Source organism: Chiloscyllium plagiosum, unplaced genomic scaffold, assembly GCF_037043375.1.
Source record: "Chiloscyllium plagiosum isolate Xiang-an unplaced genomic scaffold, Cpla_swu_hap1 HiC_scaffold_14, whole genome shotgun sequence".
NCBI classification, from domain to species: Eukaryota; Metazoa; Chordata; class Chondrichthyes; order Orectolobiformes; family Hemiscylliidae; genus Chiloscyllium; species Chiloscyllium plagiosum.
In genome coordinates, this window is record NW_028270152.1 from 37,436,867 (window position 1) to 37,458,066 (window position 21,200).

Here is a 21,200-nt window from a genome sequence, read left to right on the forward strand (position 1 = left end):
CTGGTGAGTCTGACCTCAGTGGTGGGCAAGTTGTTGGAGGGAATCCTGAGGGAAAGGATGTACGTGTATTTAGAAAGGCAAGGACTGATTAGGGATAGTCAACATGGCTTTGTGCATGGGAAATCATGTCTCACAAACTTGATTGAGTTTTTTGAAGAAGTAACAAAGAAGATTGAGGGCAGAGCAGTAGATGTGATCTATATGGACTTCAGTCAGGCGTTTGACAAGGTTCCCCATGGGAGATTGATTAGCAAGGTTAGATCTCATGGAATACAGGGAGAACTAGCCATTTGGATACAGAACTGGCTCAAAGATAGAAGGCAGAGGGTGGTGGTGGAGGGTTGTTTTTCAGACTGGAGGGCTGTGACAAGTGGAATGTCACAAGGATCGGTGCTGGGTCCTCTACTTTTTGTTATTCACATAAATGATTTGGATGCGAGCATAAGGGGTACAGTCAGTAAGTTTATAGATGACACCAAAATTGGAGGTATAGTGGACAGCGAAGAGGGTTACCTCAGATTACAACAGGACCTGGACCAGATGGGCTGAGAAGTGGCAGATGGAGTTTAATTCAGATAAATGCGAGGTGCTGCATTTTGGGAAAGCAAATCTTGGTAGGACTTATACACTTAATGGTAAGGTCCGATGGAGTGTTGCTGAACAAAGACACCTTGGAGTGCAGGTTCATAGCTCCTTGAAAGTGGAGTCGCAGGTAGATAGGATAGTGAAGAGGGTGTTTGGTATGCTTTCCTTCATTGGTCAGAGTATTGAGTTCAGGAATTGGGAGGTCATGTTACGGCTGTACAGGACATTGGTTAGACCACTGTTGGAATATTGCGTGCAATTCTGGTCTCCTTCCTATCGGAAAGATGTTGTGAAACTTGAAAGGGTTCAGAAACGATTTACAAGGATGTTGCCGACGTTGGAGGATTTGAGCTATAGGGAGAGGCTGAAAAGGCGGGGGCTGTTTTCCCTGGAGCGTCGGAAGCTGAGGGGTGACCTTATAGAGGTTTACAAAATTATGAGGGGCATGGATAGGATAAATAGGCAAAGTCTTTTCCCTGGGGTTGGGGAGTCCAGAACTAGAGGGCATAGGTTTAGAGTGAGAGGGGAAAGATATAAAAGAGACCTAAGGGTCAGCTTTTTCATGCAGAGGGTGGTACGTGTATGGAATGAGCTGCCAAAGGGCGTGGTGGAGGCTGGTAAAATTACAACATTTAAGAGGCATTTGGATGGGTATATGAATAGGAAGGCTTTGGAGGGATATGGGCGAGTGCTGGCAGGTTGGACTCGATTGGCTTGGGATATCTGGTCGGCATGGGCAAGTTGGACCGAAGGGTCTGTTTCTGTGCTGTACATCTCTATGACCCTAAATCTCGGTGTCAAATGAGGGGAGCTTCATACCACACTGTCACACTGTCAGCAAGATTGCTTTCTCCCACCTCCATTATATTGTCCAGCCGTGTGCTATGTCTCAGCTTTATTGCTGCTGCAACCTTCATTAATGCCTTTACTACCTCTTTCCTTGAACTATTCAAATGCAGTACTGGCTGGTCTCTCATAATCTATCCTTTGAAAAATCTTTGCTGTCCGTGTGACTTTACTTTCAACTATCATCACTGCTCGCTGACCTACATTGGCTCCTAACTAAACAACGCATCGATTTTAAAGCTCTCTTCCTTGTATTCAAATCCCTCATGACTACACACTGCCCTAATTCTGTAATTAGCTCCAGCCTCTCAATTCCTGAGATCTCTGTCTCTGTAAATCTCTAATTCCACACTTTTGCCTATCCCTGATTTTAATTACTCGACCATTGGTGGCCATGCATTCAACTATCCAGACCGCAAGCTCTTGAATTCGTCACTAAATTGCTCTGCCACCCATTTATGATTCTATACAAAGATAAGTTGTTGTGTTGTCAATTCCCGAATGGGTCCCCTGTAATCGCTAGCACTGGCAAATGTAAATCTGTTGATCTCTACATAAATGACACAAATGAAGACTCATTTTGTGGATCACTCAATTTATCATTGGATCCAGAAATTTTGCCTGTTGCCCACCTAAATTCTGAGTTCAATGACAGTTGTTGTGCATCATTCAGACACAAACTTGCTAATACAAAGGACAATCATGATGACATTGCAATGTGTGTAGCACATAGACTCCTTGAACTGAGACACCATGTGCAAATGGATAGAGTTTTATTTGTTTGTACAGTTTTGGCTGATGCCATACACATCAAAAATAGCACATCTGCAACGTCACATAATAGCATTTTTCAATATAGGAGAAAACCATTCTGTAGCTTAAGTTTTTCTTTGTAATGACACACATTCTGCAGATATCTCAATTACAAAAATGTAGCAATCAAATTAAAATCCTAATTACACTCCATTATGGACGTTGGCAGTGTTTGACCATGCACTCCTCTAACTGAACTTTAAGAAACAGTGGAAATTTAAATTAAAAAAATCCCACTAACACATCAGGAAACTGTAATTATGGGGCACTGCAGCTATAATCACACACTATTCATGGAAACATGATGCCCTTATTAAATAACTTACATCATTTGGACAGCTTTAAGCACCAAATAGTCAATAAAGACTTGAAATATTACCCTTATTTCATGCAGGTTTAAGTTCTCAGGTTTAAATCCAGTAGACTCTAAATGCATAATTAGTTTTTTTAAAAGAACAGGTCAGTTAACTTGTTGGATATTAATTTTTTTTAACCTTTACTTTCATTAGTTATAGAAGAATATTATAAACCGGCATTGCAACAGAGTGTACAATCATGCACAGACCTATCCCATCAATCTACAAGATCACTTATTTCTCCAACTACATTATCTTCCACCTCTGCTCTTCCTCATTCTCCGTGCTGCCAAAATCCTTAACCATACTTTCTCTGCCTGGAGAACTTGATTTCTCTTTGTTGACTTCTTATTCATAAACTGCTGTACACTTCAACAATTGCAAAACCCCACCACCCACATCCGTTCCTGTGTGCCCAAATCTTCTAAATTGCTGCAGTGGCTCCTAACCTCTAATGATCATCTCATTTTCAAGTCTCTTCATCATCCTGCCCCACCCTGATCTGCAAACTTCTCAAGTCTTATATTCGCATAGTTCATTTCGGTCTTGCAAATCTGATTTCCTATGTATTATCACCTTTTTACCCTGCCAACGGTGACAGAACTTGGAGCTGATTTCATCCTACTTTCTGCATGTCCCTTCCTAAACTCTTCATCTCTCCACTTGTGCATCCATTTTTAAAAGCTTTCTTGCAGCACATTATTTATTTATGGCCATTTCTGTCACTTTGATTCCATACTTCAGTTTCTGATCCATTAACTCAAAGCATCTATGAATGTTTGTTAATGTACAGATACTACATAGATACAAGTTGTTCTGCTGTTTACAAAACATTAACATCTTACTTGCTTCTCAGTGTTAAGCAGTTTATGTAGATGTGTTTCATGGACTGGAGGCCCGACACTTCCTTAAGAAGGAAAGGTTGGCAGTATGAGTCACCTTAGGGCACTTACTGAATTTCTGATAGGCAGCTATACTACAAAATTGGCAGAAGCTTGCTAAGCACCTGGCCTTTTGTTTGTGGGCTCACGAGTATGTGGTATCAACATGTACGATTCTAAAACAGGAGAGAAAATCATGTTTTAACAAAAAAAGCTTTTCCCCCTTAAATGATCATTCTGACTAAATAATAATTTTTTTGGACCAACTTAGTCTTTCTCCAATTTAATTAATTTTATATTATATATTTTTGATTGAAATATAAAATCTTCAAACTGACAATTTTGACTCATTTTTGGTACAGCAAACCTGCTAATCATTCACTAAGATGTTAGTTTGAGATTGTGTCAATATTCATTAAATTGTGCAACTTTTGATGTGAAGCAACATGTTTCTAAAGAATGCCTATATAAACTCTTGTTCTAGTCAAATGTATGCACATTGTCAAACAAATAATCAAATTCTTAATGTAACAGATTGTTTAAAATTAGCACAAACTTTGTGACAATAAGCGAAGCATACACATCAAGGAAATCTTAAATTATCTACATACTTCCTTGGGTATGTGTAAGATGACAAACTTCAAATAAGTAGTACTGCCTTGTCACTGTTGCTTAAAGTGAAATGTACTTGTGTATTAATCGCATACTGGGTGGAGGTAGGCAACCTGCCCTTTGATCAAAGGCTCAAGTGATGGTTTTACTTTACATCCTGTCTCTCTTTAAAATGACCCATTGCTGCAGGGATAAATTTCAGGATTTCTCTTTATACTGTGTATTTTGTTACTTATTGCATCCCATTACTCAAGGTATCAGGATATAATCCAAGCAATGTTTGTGGTCCTTTCACGTGGTGGCCATCGAAACCGTACCAATTCAAATCAACCATAAAAAATTTCAAATGCTGAAAAAAAGTAGCTCCTTTAATTCAGCAATTTCTAAAGGCATGCTCAGAATTTTGTTTCCCTTTCTATTTAAGCATTCAAAATTCATGACTACATTTGCAACGTTTAAATTTGATTAACAATCAAATCTCCCAGGTATCCAAATGAATGTGGCTAATCCTCAAAGCCATTATCCCATGCACTCGCCATGGTCCTTGACACTTTTAGCCTCCAGAAATGCAAGCAGGAACAGTCTCAAAACTGCAATTAGCTGACATACTGCCATGGGTTAGGTATCAAGACAATGGGAGAGGGTGGCTTTCAACCCCTCAAAAAGAATATTCATGTATGATTTGACCCACTAATTTCTGGTTAAAAATTTAGTCTCAGAACATCTACTTTGATGCAAATATATGTAGTATATTCTCCAAGATTCCTCACATAGGAACAACTGTTTTCCAAATGTACCCCATTAAATCTCTCCATAATTCTGAGCACCTTCAACTCCAACAATGACAGTTCATAGTCTGAACAAACTTTCCCAGCATCATTTCCTTTTAGTTCTGATATTAGTCTTATAAATCTCTTCCACACTTCCTTCAGTCTTCTGTTAATTTCTGTAGTGTAAAACCAGACAGTACTTTCACTGTGGTCTAAGCAAGGTGCTACCATGACCTACTGAATTTATATTCCCATCATATATATTTCCTCACCCTAGTCTCATTATTTTGTAATTGCCCACATTAACTGTTGACTTCAACTCATTAGTCCCATTTATCCAGATGCCTTTCTATTTGGTTTACTTGTTTTTAACTACAACAAAATTGGGACTGCAGTAATTCTGCATGCCTGAGAAGATGCACTGAGATTAGAACATTGGTAGTTAGTATAATTAACAAGTTAATTCATTGTGACAAAATTAAAATTGAAAGTAATTCAGTCTATTTAATAATTAACAGTCCCTATCACATAAATAAATATTACAAAACACTGTGGCACTATGTTTAACAGCAAAGTCAATTTTATGTACTGATATGCATGAAATTTCATTTATTATTCAAACAATCTAGTTAGGCTGGTCTGATTTATAATCTGGCTTTGCATACACTGGCCAGGGGATGGGCAGCTCACTGCTGCCTTCTTGGGGACTGTTGGGGATGGGCGGATCCTGGCCTTAACACTGCTGTTCATATCCTCCGAAAGTATAAAGATTGCAGAATACAGAAACATGTTGTCAAAGCTTTTTGTCTTGTGCTTATTAGGACAGATGCAAGCATGACAAATTTGAAATGATCACAACAATTTATACTGCAGAGAATGGGTCCTGATTAGTTTGCAAAAAATACTCTGATTAGCTAAGGAGTTGTCATGGAGAAAACAGGAGCTAAATCCAACCATCCTCTTGATGGCTCAGCATGGATTCGACAGGCTGAATGGCCTCTTCATGTGCCATAAGTTTCTACGATCAAACAAAAGGGTCTTGAGGCTTCACAATGGAAAGAATTCAATTGTTGAATGCCAATGTGTGTACTAAGCTGATTTTAATGATTCTGTTATTCTGATGTACAGTCAGATCTGTGAAAGAGTGTGGAAACTATGTCAGTCAGAACTATTGAGTACATTACATTGAGATGAAAACGGGTGTCTCAGAGATGTTCATTAATAAATATTCTAACCTTACTTTGAATATTTTATAAGGCAGAATTACTACCAATTTTGCTCCAAAAGACAGGCCAGTTTTCTGTGCAAACTTTAATGAACTATGCTATGAAAAATAACAACATAGACTGGATGCAACAAATTATAGAAGTCCACAGCTGCTATAAAGCTATATAAGCAATGGATGTATTTGTTGTACATCATGTTCCATGTCCTTGCGTCACAATACACCTTGCAAAACTAAAGATCCATTAATTTACTTAATTCAGGATTTTTCAATTAGAAAGAATGCAAAGCAGCCACTTTCCTTCTTAAAGGAAATCTTTAAGACACAATGCATTATTAACATATTATGGGTAAATGATACAAAGAATTTTATAAATGAAAACATTTGAGATGAATTAGTAACCCAAAAACTAATCTTCAGTAATGCTTAAGAAATTAAGTCAGCTTCTTTTTGGCAATTTTCATTTCAATTTTCAGCATTTCTCAAATACAAAAAGAGTATTTTTTTCATATTGAACTCATTAAATGAATAAAAATTTAAGGAAAAAAACAACATTGATACAGCATGACTGGAGAGTGCTGATTGGTTGGTATGTACACTGATTGATATGCACTGCCACAAAGAATGCAACAATGATGACTGACAGTTAACTGCTATGCTTCATTTGAATTTTAAACCCCGATTAGTCAGGGCATTGCCCTGAGAAATGAACCAGTCAATAGCTGTCACCTATTTTGTTGAAGAATATTTTCCAATCCCCTCTGGCTATAGGTGAGAGCAGCTAATATTGCACCATTGTTTCCAAAGGAAGAAAGGGGCAAACCAAGTAATTACAGGCCAACCTAATCTTACATTATTGCAAAAAGTTCTGAAGGACAGAGCAAATCTTGATTTAGAAAAACACGAATTAATTAAAGACTGCATATACCTGTTAAAGGAAGATTATATCTGACTGAAACAAATTACTTTTTTGAGATAGTAATAAGGACGGTTCACGAGGACAGTGATGTGGTCTAAATGCATTTTCACAAGGCTTTTGATAAGTTCCACAGGACATGCTAGTCAGTAAAGTAACAGTCCACATCACTGAACTAGTGGTAACTAGGAGCTGGAAATGTGTTGCTGGAAAAGCGCAGCAGGTCAGGCAGCATCCAGGGAACAGGAGAATCGACGTTTCGGGCATAAGCCCTTCTTCAGGAATGGGGAAAGTTTGTCCAGCAGGCTAAGATAAAAGGTAGGGAGGAGGGACTTGGGGGAGGGGCGTCGGAAATGTGATACCTATCACATTTCCGACGCCCCTCCCCCAAGTCCCTCCTCCCTACCTTTTATCTTAGCCTGCTGGACAAACTTTCCCCATTCCTGAAGAAGGGCTTATGCCCGAAACGTCGATTCTCCTGTTCCCTGGATGCTGCCTGACCTGCTGCGCTTTTCCAGCAACACATTTCCAGCTCTGATCTCCAGCATCTGCAGACCTCACTTTCTCCTAGTGGTAACTCGGAAGCAAAGGGTAATTGTTGATGAGGTGTTTGTCATTCCACTGGGGAATGGCCAGGCTCTTTTCAAGGATTTTTTTGTTTTTTGCAGTATATAGCAATGATTGTAGGGGGATAATTTAAAAGTTTGCAGAGAACACAAGAAAATGACCACGTGGCTTACAACGATGAGGAAAACTTGACTACTGACAGCTATCAATGAACTTCAGGCAGATGAAACAGTAGCAAATGGAGTCGGATAAATGTCAAGTAATCCATTTGGTTAAAGCTAATGACGAGGAACAGAAGAAATGGGAGCAGAAGGAGGCCGTTTGGTCCCTGAGTCTCCCCCAATATTCAATTACATTATGGCTGATGCAATTTCCCAAACAATCTCTATATCCCTTGATGTCTTTGATAATTAGAATTCTATTGTTCTTTGTCTTTAATAATTCAAGAGAATAAGAATCAATGTTAGGCTACTGAAAAGTATACAGGATAAGAGGGACCTTGGAGCATATGTCCATGGCTCCCCGAATGCTGCTGTACAAGTGGATAAAAGTGGTCAAGAAAGCTCAAGGTGTACTTTCTTTAAGCAAGACAAAGAATCAAACAGTAGGGTGATGATAATTTGGAAAATCTGGATATACTTGGATTGTTTTCTATGGAACAGTGGAGGTTGAGGGGAAACTGAATTGATAAAATGAAGGGGTTGAGATATTATGAATAGGAAGGTCCTATTACGCTTGGATGGATTACTCTTGGTTAATGGGTCCATCATCAGGGGGCATAGATTTAGGTGATAGAGTTCAAACTTGGAGAAGATCTGAGAAGAAACATTAACCAAGAGCATGGTAGGGATCTGTAAGTATTGGTTGAAAAGGTGGGACAAGCAGAAACCCTCATAATACTTTAAAAAGTACTTGGAAATACATTTGTCCATTACAGCACTTCAAGATTTGAAATGTGGAATTAGTCTGGATGTTCCTTTTGAATGGCACAGACACAATTGACTGAGTGGTCTTCACCTGTGCAGTAAATTCCTATAATATTTTTTTCCATACTTTGGGTCTGAATACAAGTTCCATCACCTCAAGAAAGCTTCTGGAGTGATTTCATCTGCTCTATAATCGATGCGACCACACTCTTGCTCATTTTAATTCACCATAAACCACAGTGCCTTACTGCCACTCTTTCATCCATCAAAGGCCTCTTAAAAAACCCATATCTTCAATCCTTCAGTCTCCAACTTTAAGCTTTCCCGTCTCCTACTTAACTCCTTTGCCATTTGTAAAGCAACCATGCTGTTTCTCTGTACAAGTAATGCTATAAACAAATAAATAAAAACAGACTTGTTCCATCCGGGCTTCACTAATACTCGTTAGTTCAAATCCCTCTTTGCATTTAATTTATTTCAATGCATGTGTTACCACATTGAAATAAACTTGTTTTATTAAAAAAAACACTCTCCCTACTGTCCCTGCCACCAAACACAGTCAGCACAAATGGCATTGGTTATGATCAAGAGCTGAAACATACATAGGGGCAAGGTGCAAGCAGGAAATAGGAAAATTCAAGCTGTAATTATTACCTAAAAGAAAGGAAGGAAGACTTATATAACGCTTTTCATGACCACCGGATGGCTCAAAGTACTTTACAGCTAACAAAGTTCTTTTTGAAGTTTAATTGCTGTTCTAATGTAGGAAACAATACAGTCAATATGTGCACAGCAAACACCCACAAACAGCAATTCGCTAATGACCAGATAATCTTTTTCTTTGTGATGGTGATGGCGGGACAGGGATTGGCCAGGCCTCAGGTGTAACTCCCCTACTCTTCTTCAAAATAATGTTATGTGATCTTCCACATCCACCCGAGCAGGTTTTATGGACCTAAGGTTTTATCAGAAGGATGGCACATTCTGTACTTCAACTGGCGAAGCCACACTGAAAATTAGCACAGGTCTCAATATTCCTGCTTCAATTCTCTCATCTACATTTCTGCCAAATATAAATGTTTTGCTGAAGATAGAATGGACTGGAGGTGAAATACAGTAAATACTGAATTTTATACCAGCATAAAATGATGGGAAAAGACCTCCTCTCCCTGTAGTGTCTTGAAGCCCAGAGAAAGTGAATTAATTATTTCAGAGTTATTTAACAATACTGTGCTGCAGCTCCTTCCTCGTGAATAATTTTAAGTGACATGAAACATTTTCTACATTAAACACAAAGAATAAGTTGTAATTGAGACTTTCCAGGAACTTAATTCAGGTAGGATCCTTACTGGCAGTACAGCAACTTCTTGAACACCAGTCTGCATTTCACTCAGGCCCAGTGGTAAAGGACAGTCTGGTTATTTCCAGGCACATATTACAAGTTTTACACAAAGTGCTGTCAACATTTTTAATATTTTAAAACTGTAAATCAGTACCTGTTCAAAAACTCCTACTTATAGAAAAATTATCCAGTTATAATACTCTTGAAACGTTCAAGTTTGGTTGTACTGACACTTGGAGATGGGTTAAAGTCAAAATATTTTTCAACAGGTTTCCCAAGCTCAGCTTTGTTTAAATAAAAACAATTCCTGACAAGGGTGGATATGGCCAAGAATGCATTCATATGTGTATAACGGGTTATTACAAACTATGAACGTAAAATTATGTACCTATGGAAATGAACAGTGTATTGTAAAGCAGCTTGTGCTGGCAGGTAGTGTTGTTGTGTTACAACACTGGAGCAAGTGATAATGAACAAAGTGGGGGTTTGAATGAAGTTTTTGTGCATAAATACAAATTACTAGATGGTGACAATGTAAGTTATGTCTGTATAAGAGTTGCTTGCGGAACTAAGATACAATTCAATAGGTATTAAATCTATAATTAACTATTTTCTAAAATGGGGAACTTTGTTATATTAGCAAATGCTAACATACTGCTAATCTTCACATACAACTCATTTGTAATTTTCATTGCCTGCTGTTCCCTTTCAGGATTTTTGATTTATTCTTTCTTTCTTTCAGGAGTTCACATCAGAGAGAGCTGAATGTTTACTCATTCAGTTTTATCCAACTTTTATAACCAGATAGGGTAAAAGTTGGCCATCTCTAAGTCCTGAAAAACTTAACGTCCTCAGTGCACTCAGACATTTGAACCCCACCTTAAATATGACCGGTATACTCCTAACAACAACATAATGCACTGATATCATTAACATAGTGAACATCCCAATGGATGAAATTTATCATCGAGTCACAAGATAGTTGAAGTGCGATTTAAGGAGCAGCTTAAATGACAAAAGAATGGTGAAGCTATTTAGAAAGAAAGATTCAGTCCATAGGATCTTGGCAATTGAAGGCACAACCACCAGACATGGAGAATCATTATCTTCAGTGCCTGTTAGCAAGCCTTCCTGGCTATGGCATGGAATGGTATTAACCCTCCGTTCTTGAACAATGGTTTTTGTTTTCCAATCATATGCCTGCAGCAATGAATGCATTGCCTTCTTTCAGATGATACGAACAAGTTGACTGAACTACCTAGTCTCAAATTGAACTAGAAAAATATACATTCGGTTGTTCTTTTATGAAATAATGAACAAAACAAAATTGTTCAGTATGCTACTGAAGATAGCTGTCTGGATGTTAAGGCTTGTGGAGAAAGGCACAATATAATATTAAATATGTATGCTAGCATTCGCACAGGGAGGTGACAGAAAGTTAGCATGAACCAACACATCTTGTAGGGTTTGGGATCAGAAGCTCAGCTCAGGACTTCTTCCATACAAGACAAGAACTAGGAGAGAAAGTGCACCACAGTCACTGTGGATGTCAACAAACAGTACACTGAGAAAACTCTCAGTGGTTGTTACTTGCGAGCTTGGTTAAGAGTCTTTTGAATGATGTGGTAATGGCATAAACCTGACTTGAGAGATTCAAAGAGCATCTTACATTTAGAGAGGTGACAATACAAGAGGTTTTAAGGGTAACAGAAGTTAGAAATGTGATAGTAATATGTGAGATCAGAAGAATCAGGAGTTTGTTTTTGAGAAAGAGATAGCGATGATGCCTTGAAAAGACGTACCACGTTATTCAGGAGAGGAAATCAATTAAGCCGTCAGTCAATATTTAGGAAGCAGGTGTGTTGTGGAGCAGAATCATTGATCTAACATAGTTTCAATAGTAAAGAAGCTTGTGGTATTCATGCATTTGCAGTTGGAGTTAAGTCACAGACATGCTCTTATATCAATTGCTAATGTTGACATTAGCATTAATACCAATAAATGTCAAACTTATGATTTCATGTTTAGTCACACCAATGAACTCACTCACGGCCGTGCCTGTACTTGTACACATCAATTCTGTCCAAGACAGAAACCTAGCAAGTTTCAAACCAGACAGACAGTAGCATTTCCAAAAACAATCACATAATTGACTTGGCTTGCAAGCTTGCAATGTCACAAATAAAGGAAATATTCTCTTTACAATTTATGGTCACGCAGCAACAGCAATTAAAACGCTAAACATATCATGTCAGCCAATACTATTGATTAGCAAAATCAGATCTGAGCAATTGGCAGATTGGCAACATTGGTAGAATGTTGGAGGCAAGACAATATCTCTGATATGTGTCCTAAGGAATCCAGTTCAATGGTCTTATGAAGGTTGACGGATATTGGTTTCCAAATCAGGGTTAGGTACCTAGGCAACTGAAAATAGGCCAAGTTTCAGAGGTTAGTTTCATGACAGCTCCAAGTAGTCATTTCCTCATGCTGATCAAACAATGCTGATCAAACATAAGAGGAACTCCCAAAATAACAAAGACTAGCATTCTTCTTTGAAAAAAATAATTTTAGTTTGATTCAGAGACCAGGAAAGGTTTACATCACAAGCACGAGGATAATTCCATCAATTCAAACACTTCTTGCTACCTTGCTTTATGCAATAAAGTGAAACAGTATTAACGGAATTAAAGTCTGGAAGCTTTTTTGTTGTTCAAAACCTCTGTATCACTCCCCAAAGAGTTGATGATATACTGAAGATGGTTGAAATACCCACTGCGTTACTTTCTTAAAAATGAAAGATTCAAACAGTAATGGAAGCATAATTTATCAATTGCAGGAAAGAGCTTGTAGAGTTATGCAATTGTTGATGATCAGATAATTGTTCAAAAGCATTCAAAGTAATTGCTAAACTATTAATTCAACTCAGCAATTTGTCAGTGGTACAAAACTATAAATCACACTGATTGTGTGAAAGTTTCTCTCTTGTACCAACAAAATTCAACAGGATCATTGCATAGTTCAGAGTAACCATGACATAGAAATAATAGAAAATCATGCACAATACAAATAATTTTAGAGAAATGGGATGGATGCGCCCAGGAGCCAAGCTGGAGTGAAGCCATTCAGCCTTCACGGCTGTGAGAACAGAGCTTTTAACTACCAGGCCTCAGCTTTTGACTGGAGGCTATTTCCCAAGTGAATCTGGTAGGATAAACAATGTTGTTGACAGGTAGGTATGGAGTTTAAGGCTGTGACTGGGGACCAATGAAATGGTCTCCAACTTTAAGCCTAATGTTTGAGCACAGAATAAAAGCCAGAAGCCGGGTAAGCCAAAGATTATCTTGTTGAGCAGTATTCCTGCTCTTGATGGTTCACAGAGAAAATTGTTTTTGAAAATTATACCTTTCTTAGCTTATCATGCTCCTGAATCCATTTAGCCTGATATCAGATATCTTTGAGTTAAGACTGTAGTGGATCACAATTATGCAGTTATGCACAATTTGTGCAGTTTTGGTCACCTTAAAAGAGGTGGTAAATGTATCAGATGGGGTTAGAGGTTTACGGAATGTACTGTCTTTTGCGCAAGGTTGGACAGATTGAGCTTGTTTGCACTGGAACGTAGAAGAGTCAGGGGTGACTTGATTTAAGTATATAAAGGTCCTAAAGGTTCTTAAACAAGGTGGGTGTGGGCATTATGTTATATCTTGTGAGTGAATACAAATCTAGTGGGCACTGTTTGAAATTAGGTTATCGTCTTTTAGGGTATAGAGGAGAGTTCTCTTTTCTCAGGGCAGTGGGAGAGTTTGGAACACCACCTCAGAAGGTGCTAGAGATGGGGTAATTTAATATTTTTAAAGTGGAGACAAATACATTATTGTTAGGTAATGAAATCAAAGGTTATCAGGAGTGGAATTCAAAATACCAGCAAATCAGCAACGATCCTACTAAATGGTAGAGTAGACTTGAGCAGCTGAATAGCTTACTTCTGCTCTCAATTTGTATGTTTCTATGTAAAGAGAGGGAGAAAGGGCAGAGACAGATAGAGACAGCCTGTCTGTATTGTTTGTGAACAGACGGCTGGTTGAAGCTCATACTCATGCTCAGATTAAAGAAACCAAATTTTTGATGGTTTAAACAAGTTGGAAGATTTGCTTAGGGAGTGGAACTGTGAGGTAACCTACACAGTGAGAGGAAGTTCAGGGGCTTGAACGTTCTGGCTGGAAAGCTGAAAAGGAAGTATGCCATCAGGAGATGAGAACAGCTAGTCGTCAATTCAGAGACGAATCAGAATAAATGTATAAAAGAAACTGTCCATCATTTTAAAGGTTAAGTGGGCAAGCTTACCTGGAGTTTATAGAGTACAAATTGCCAAATGAATAATATTCAGATAATTTTGCTTGAAAAGTTTGTTCAATACAGTCAAAGAATTAAAACTTGGAATCTTATAATGTGATCCATTCAGTCAGTCACAGGAAATTCAAGTGTCATTTTTCCAAGTTATCATTCTCTACACTCTCTGTCTTAACAATATTTATCAAAGGGCCTTGCTATCTTTTAGCAGGTGTCCTGCACTCTATCTAAAAAGAACCACTTAAAGTGCTTTATGTCAAGAGAGAGAGGCTCAACTACGAAGTGCATTTTAACTGCACTAAAATTCCTATCAGCATCCATGTTTATAATGTTCAAGTGATGCAATCAGTGTTCAATACCCGATGTTTTCTGAATGAAAATTTACAAATCTAAATATATGAAATGGTAAGCTTGGACCAGCCTCATTACCAATCAGTAAAATTATTTTTGGCCACATGATACAAGAAAAATAATTCCACAAAACTCTAACTGATACCTCCAGAACTAAGCAGAAGTTCCAGATCAATACCAAGATAGCACACTGATCCAAAATGAGTCTCTATAGGAACCTCTATTTTCATAGGCCATAATAATTCCTGGACAAGCATCACAGAACTGTCAAAACAAATTTATATCAAAAATCTCACAGGGTTCAGATTCAGATATCTATAGCGATCTTGATTCTTCAAATGTGTTTCCTTCCATTCAATCGTAACAATACAGCAAACTAGAATTAGTGATTTTTATTATGATGCAATCTTTATTTTTATATCTGCCAATAATAAATTAATCATAAAGGGTCAATACTATTGTCAATTGACGTATTCAAATATTCAGGTTTTGTTGGGCAGAAGTATTTTTCAAGTTAAATTTAATTTGCATTCCAGCATGAAATCTGTTTGGCAAAGATGTGTATTAGCTTTTGAACACATAAGATCATTACTTTTAGAAATGCAGCTATCTCTACAAATTAGATAATTTCACAGGAATTGTAAATGTAACTACCTTTAGTATCTGCCACATAAACAACATTGTAGAAAATCTGCTATATCCATGCAAAGCAAATATCTGGGCACAAGTCCTTGAAGTAAATTATCCGTGACTTGATCAGGTTAGGGTAAAAGGTCATGTGGCAACCTTTTCGATGAAGTAGTATGGTGATAAACTAGCATTCAACTTTAGGGCCAATTTTCCTTCTTTGACCTTCACTTCAATCGTCCAAACCTGTTTCTTCACATTTCCGCAGTGAAAATTGGCCATGACTTCAGTTCCTGATTTCAAAAGTAGTGTCACTTGTAGAATAAGTTGCTAATGAATATCAAGGTAACAAGTAACAACTTATATGCCTAATAGCCAATGATCTGAAAAATGTGTTGCTGGAAGAGCGCAGGAGGTCAGGCAGCATCCAAGGAGCAGGAGAATGGACGTTTCAGGCATAAGCCCTTCTTCAGGAAAGGCTTCTGCCCGAAACATCGATTCTCCTGCTCCTTGGATGCTGCCTGATCTGCTGCGCTTTTCCAGCAACACATTTTTCAGCTCTGATCTCCAGCATCTGCAGTCCTCACTTTCTCCTAAGAGCAACTGATACATACCTTCAGTAGAATGTGTCAATATTAGCATGTTGCTGCCACGGCCTTAATTTTTTTTACATTTCCAGAAGTACTGTTTTGAATTATTTCTCACCTGCTCTGCTGCAATATCAGTTTCTAATTGATATTTCTTTCAAAGGCAATGTGGACAGAGAGAGAGAGAGAGAGAAGCAGTGACACAAGAACAACAAACAGTAGAACATGCACAAAGAAACACTGCACAAAGAGAAGAACATTTGAGTACTACACCATCCAGTGCAATATGATCTGAGAAGAGAAAATCCAAGCTCTCACCCCTCAGAACAAAACTGTAGCTTTGGTTCATGTGTACTGTTACGCCCATATGCCCTCCTCATCATCCTATTGGTCGATGTGTTTGAGGACATGCATGGCAGCATTGGAATGAAACAAAGAAAGGGTTAGTCAGTTTGGTGCATTAGAACATTTTTATCTCTGTTGGTAGAAATGTGAGTTTGTTTAAAATAAACAGCCAGCAGCTTCAGCACAAAGACAAACAAACATACAGATTGTCCCCAACGGAACCTACAAAACAGAAGCCAAAGCCAAAACAAGCAAAGAGTAACCGGAATCCATGTTATAGAGGTGCTTACCCAGTGCAAGCATTTAGAATTTTAAGGCTACTTCTTAGCTGTTTTATAATCTCCACACATTCTATAATAAACAAATACTGCATAACAGTATAGGTTAGACAGTGCATTTTCATGATGGTTTCCAATACTTCCCACAAGATGTTCAATTAAAAAAAATTGTGCAATTTAATTTTCAAAATTTTTATGCAATTTCTTTAAAACATAAAAACAAACTGCAAGTCCAAATTGATTTCAAGGTCTATCACAGCAGAGATGTGATGAAGCATTCTTGGTGATTAACGTGAAAGAGATTTCAAGTTTGATTTAGCAAAACACCAATTAGTAGCTGACTTTGGTCAATCCAGGTTTAAGGACTCCAAGTTCAGCTACGACCACATCTCCAACCCAGAGATTAAAATGAGCAGTGTGGATGTACATTTTGGCCAGGCTGGATTTTTACTGCACTCCTTTATAAGTCACTTGCTTCTAATGAAACAAGTACGGCCCATTTCACACGCTAACGCTTATCTTGTTACAGTCTCAGATCAGTTTGCTTTAATCCCTAATCACAAATTGCAAGATATCTTCTTTCTCTTGGCTTTGGTGATTCAGAGACTTTATTTTTAGAAATGAAACAGGGTTTTAATTTTGAAATTGCAAGAATGCAAAAACAGTCACACAGCCTGTTATTCTTATTAGAATTAAATGAACTAATGCTGCAAGTATTAAGGATGCTCAAAAATTCTATACACCCCTCAAAAAATTGCCCTGCCATCATTGTGAACACTGGACAACACAATATGACTCAGGAAATGTCCTATTATCTTTTAAACAGAGGTTTGTGATATTTCCCAGATTCTTTAGCCTTCTCATTTTCAACTGCTTTGTCAATGCAATATTTTAAATCACTTCCTTCTGTAAATATTCTACAATTGATGCACCAAGCTTTGACTAAGGCAGCTTACGGATGTAGAAAAAAAGAAATTTTAACACAAATTTAATCCCTATTAAAAACTAGAAGAAGCTGACACCATCTACAAGAAAAATCTGACTATACAAAATCATACTTCCCAAACTATCTGATGATATAAAGGCATTTAATAAAGCCCCACATATGTATCTTATTTGGGATTAAGGAGATGACCATAATGGGCACTTAACTGGATAAGGGTTAGGACAGGGAAAGTATAGATAAACAGTTATATTCCTGACTGGAAAGGCATTTGTTCTGGGGTCTGACAGAGATTACTTTTCTTGATATATATCACTTGATGCAGGGACTACATTTTAAAGTTTGAGAATGAAACAAAGCTTGACAACATAATAAACAGTGAAGGGAATTGCAGATTTCAGGAGGACTTAGGCTGGTGATACAGACAGGTTAATGGCAGGTACAATTTAAATGCTGATAAATGTGACATGATGCACTTTGGATAACAAGACAGAAAAACAATATAATCTGAATTGTATTATTATGAGCAGGATACAAGACCATAAGGAAGGCACAGCGGTACTGTCCCTACCTTTGGACTAGAAGGCCCATGTTCAAGTACTGACTGTTCAAGAGGTGCTTCTTAAGGCAGCTGAACAGGCTGATTAAAAATATCTACAACAGCAGAGATTTTGGAGTTGCCTAGTAACACCTATTTGAAGATGACAGAGCAAATTACTGTGATGGTTCAAAAATCATAGAAACATGGAAGCAGGAATAAGCCATTCAATTCTTTGAAAATATAATATTCATACTTAAGGCTTCAAAAAGAATGTAAATTCAAAATCAAAGCTAAGCAAATCATGGGTTATGCCTCACCTGGAGTTATGTATATTTCTGGACCCACATTTTAGAAAGCAAATCAGGAGCTTGAAACAGGTACTAACAATGCTTAGCTGGATGATAACAGGAATAAGAAACTTGAGCTCCATAGAGATTGAGATGCGCAGATTGTTCTCTTTAGAACAGAAGAGATTACAACACGATCAAATTGTGAAATTTAAAATTATAATAGGTTGAGACAGCAAGTAGGGAGGGATTGTTTCCTCTGCCTTGTGGGTCAATGGCAAGAGGTCACAGACTTAAAATAGTTGCCAAAAGAACAGGGTAGTTGGAGGGTAGTTAAGATTTGACAGGGTGATAGAACCAGATCCTACAGGAAATTTCAAAAAGCAATTGGACATAAACTTAAAGAGGATCAATTTAATGAGGACTGGGCAACAGTTGGGATGTGAAATTAAACTGGACTGCTCTTTCAAATAGCCAAATAGTCTCCTTCTGTGCTGTAACATTCTATAATGGATTTCTGGTCGATTAAAGTCAAAGACAAATGGCTCTGGTTGCTTCCAGTTACAAATACTAACAGAATTGATTAATTCTGACAGCCTTTAATTCTAGTAAATGGTCATTTTTTGCTATGTTACTGAATTAGCTTTAATTTTCTAATCAACCTAATTAGAGATTTTGTTATACACCTCAGGAGCAGATGGGACTTGAACCCGAGTCTCTTGGTTCAGAAGTAGGTACACAAGCATACTATCACATGAACCCTATGTTACTTTTTAAATAGAATTATATTTAGATTCCATGGATGATTAAATGGGCTATATTACAAAGATCTCTAGTTTGCTTATGTTCACTTATAGTTTAAGAACAAAAGAACAGGAGTGGACCAATCATTCTTGACCTTTAAACATCTGTATCTCTCAGTTTCATTAATATACTTTTGCTCTATATTCTTTGATACCCTTAATTGATGAAAAATATTCATCTCAGTTCTCAAAAAATGCATGTGCATCAATGCATAAATCCCTCTGGTTACAAAATAGCCCCTATGTCTCAATACTGAAGTATTTTGAGTTGTCTTTCTCAAATCCACAGTGAATTATCCCTGCTGCCACCAACATTCAGTATTGTTCATTCTAATATGACCCTATTTGCTAAAGTGGATGTACAACACATTATTCTTTCTCCAAATTATTATATATGGTGAAAAGCTAAAGGTCTCAGTTCAATCCTGAGGAAAGGTCATCAGTAATCCTGTCAAATTCATTCTCTTCAACTCATTCTCACCAACCCTTATCTCCCAACACAGTATGACATCAAAAGCATTCTAGAAGTCTGTGTAGACATCAACCATGATATTTTGTGACTTGCCAAAGGAAAATAACCTGCAGAACTTTATTTTCATAGCTTGAACTGAACATCAGGTCATGGAGGTTTGTCTATATCAACAACAGCATTTAAAAAAAATTACATTAAATTCCTCTGTTTGATGCTGCTATGGGTATTCTTGTACCAATAACATTTTGTCTTTTTCCTCCACTGTGGAAATGGAGATAAAGTAAATATTTAATAAATCTACTACTTCTTCATTATCCACTATTCTCCAGTTGTACCTGTCTTAAGAGGCCCATATTCATGGCAGAAGACAAGGTGCTGGAGATCTAAAAATATGAAGGTACTAAGTCCCCAGGACCTTATCAAATATATCATAGGACTTTGTGGGAAGCTAAGAAATAAATTATGGGGCCGGAAATTTTAGCAGAGATATTTGCATCATCTATAGCCACAGGTGAGATGCCAGAAGACTGGAGGTTGGCTAATGTTGTGCCTTTATTTAAGAAAGATTGCAAAGAAAAGTCTGGTTACTACAGATCAGTCTGTCCTACATCAGTGGCGGGTAAGTTTTTGGAGGGGATTCTGAGAGGTAGGATTTACATAAATTTGGAGAGACAAGGACTGATTAGGGACAGTCAGCATGGCTTTGTGGGGAGGAAATTGTGTGTCTTAAACTTAATTGTGGATGTAATCAAGAAGATAGATAAATGCAGAGCAGTAGATGTTATCTAAGCGGACTTTAGCAAGGCCTTTGGTAAGGTTCTGCATGGTAGACTGGTTAGTAAAGTTAAATAACATGGGATCCAGGGAGAGGTAATCAACTGGATACAAAATTAGCAGTAGGAAACAGAGGGTAGTGACAGAGGGTTGTTTTTCGGACTGGAGGCCTGTGACCAGCAGTGTTCTGCAGGGATCAGTACTGGGTCAGGTGTTGTTTATCATTTATATAAACGATTTGGATGAGATTATAGGAGGCATGGTTAGTAAGTTTGCAGATGACACCAAAATTGATGATGTAGTGGATAGTGAAGAAGGTTATCGAAGAGTACAACGGGGATCTTGATCTGCTCAGCCAATGGACCGAGGAGTGGCAAATGAAAGTTTAATTTAGATAAATGCAAGGTATTGTATTTTGGTAAGACAAACCATGGCAGGACTTGCACAATCAATGGTAGGGCCTGGGGAGTGTTGTCGAATAGTGAGACCTATAGATTCATGTACATAGTTTCTTGAAAGTGGCGTCACAGGTAGACAGGGCAGTGAAGGCGGCATTTGGCACACGAGCCTTCATTGGTCACAGCACTGAGTATAGGAGTTGGGATGTACGGCTGTGCAGGACACTAGCGAGGCCACTTTTGGAGCACTCCATACATTTCTGGTTGTCCTGCTATAGGAAGGATATTATTAAATTGGAAAGGGTGCTGAAAAGATTTACAACAATGTTACCACGACTAGAGTTAAAAATCACACAACACCCCAGGTTATAACCCAACAGGTTTATTTGGAAGCACTAGCTTTTGAAGCACTGCTCCTTCATCAGGTGTCTGATGTTAGACAACCATCTACTGAAGGAGCAGCGCTCCAAAAGCTAGTGCTTCCAAATAAACTTGTCGGACTGTAACCTGGTGTTCTGTAATTTTTAAACTTTGTACACCCCAGTCCAACACCGGCAGCTCCAAACCATGACTACCATGACTAGAGTGTTTGAGTTGAAAGG

The 21,200-nt window shown here is 37.9% G+C and overlaps 1 protein-coding gene across 10 annotated transcripts in view; it reads right to left on the reverse strand.

Moving 5' to 3' along the window:
* The window catches only part of erc2 (ELKS/RAB6-interacting/CAST family member 2), an 846,554-nt gene that overhangs the window by 148,664 nt on the left and 676,690 nt on the right, over nt 1–21,200 (reverse strand). For 3 of the 10 annotated variants that reach the window (XM_087994318.1, XM_087994319.1, XM_087994317.1), the window contains one exon: nt 16,076–16,141. The exons of the other annotated variants lie outside the window; for them this stretch is intronic. In XM_087994318.1, coding sequence (XP_087850444.1) covers nt 16,115–16,141 — 27 coding nt within the window. In that variant the 3' untranslated portion in view covers nt 16,076–16,114. The remainder of the gene's footprint in view (nt 1–16,075; nt 16,142–21,200) is intronic. 10 annotated transcript variants of the gene reach the window in all.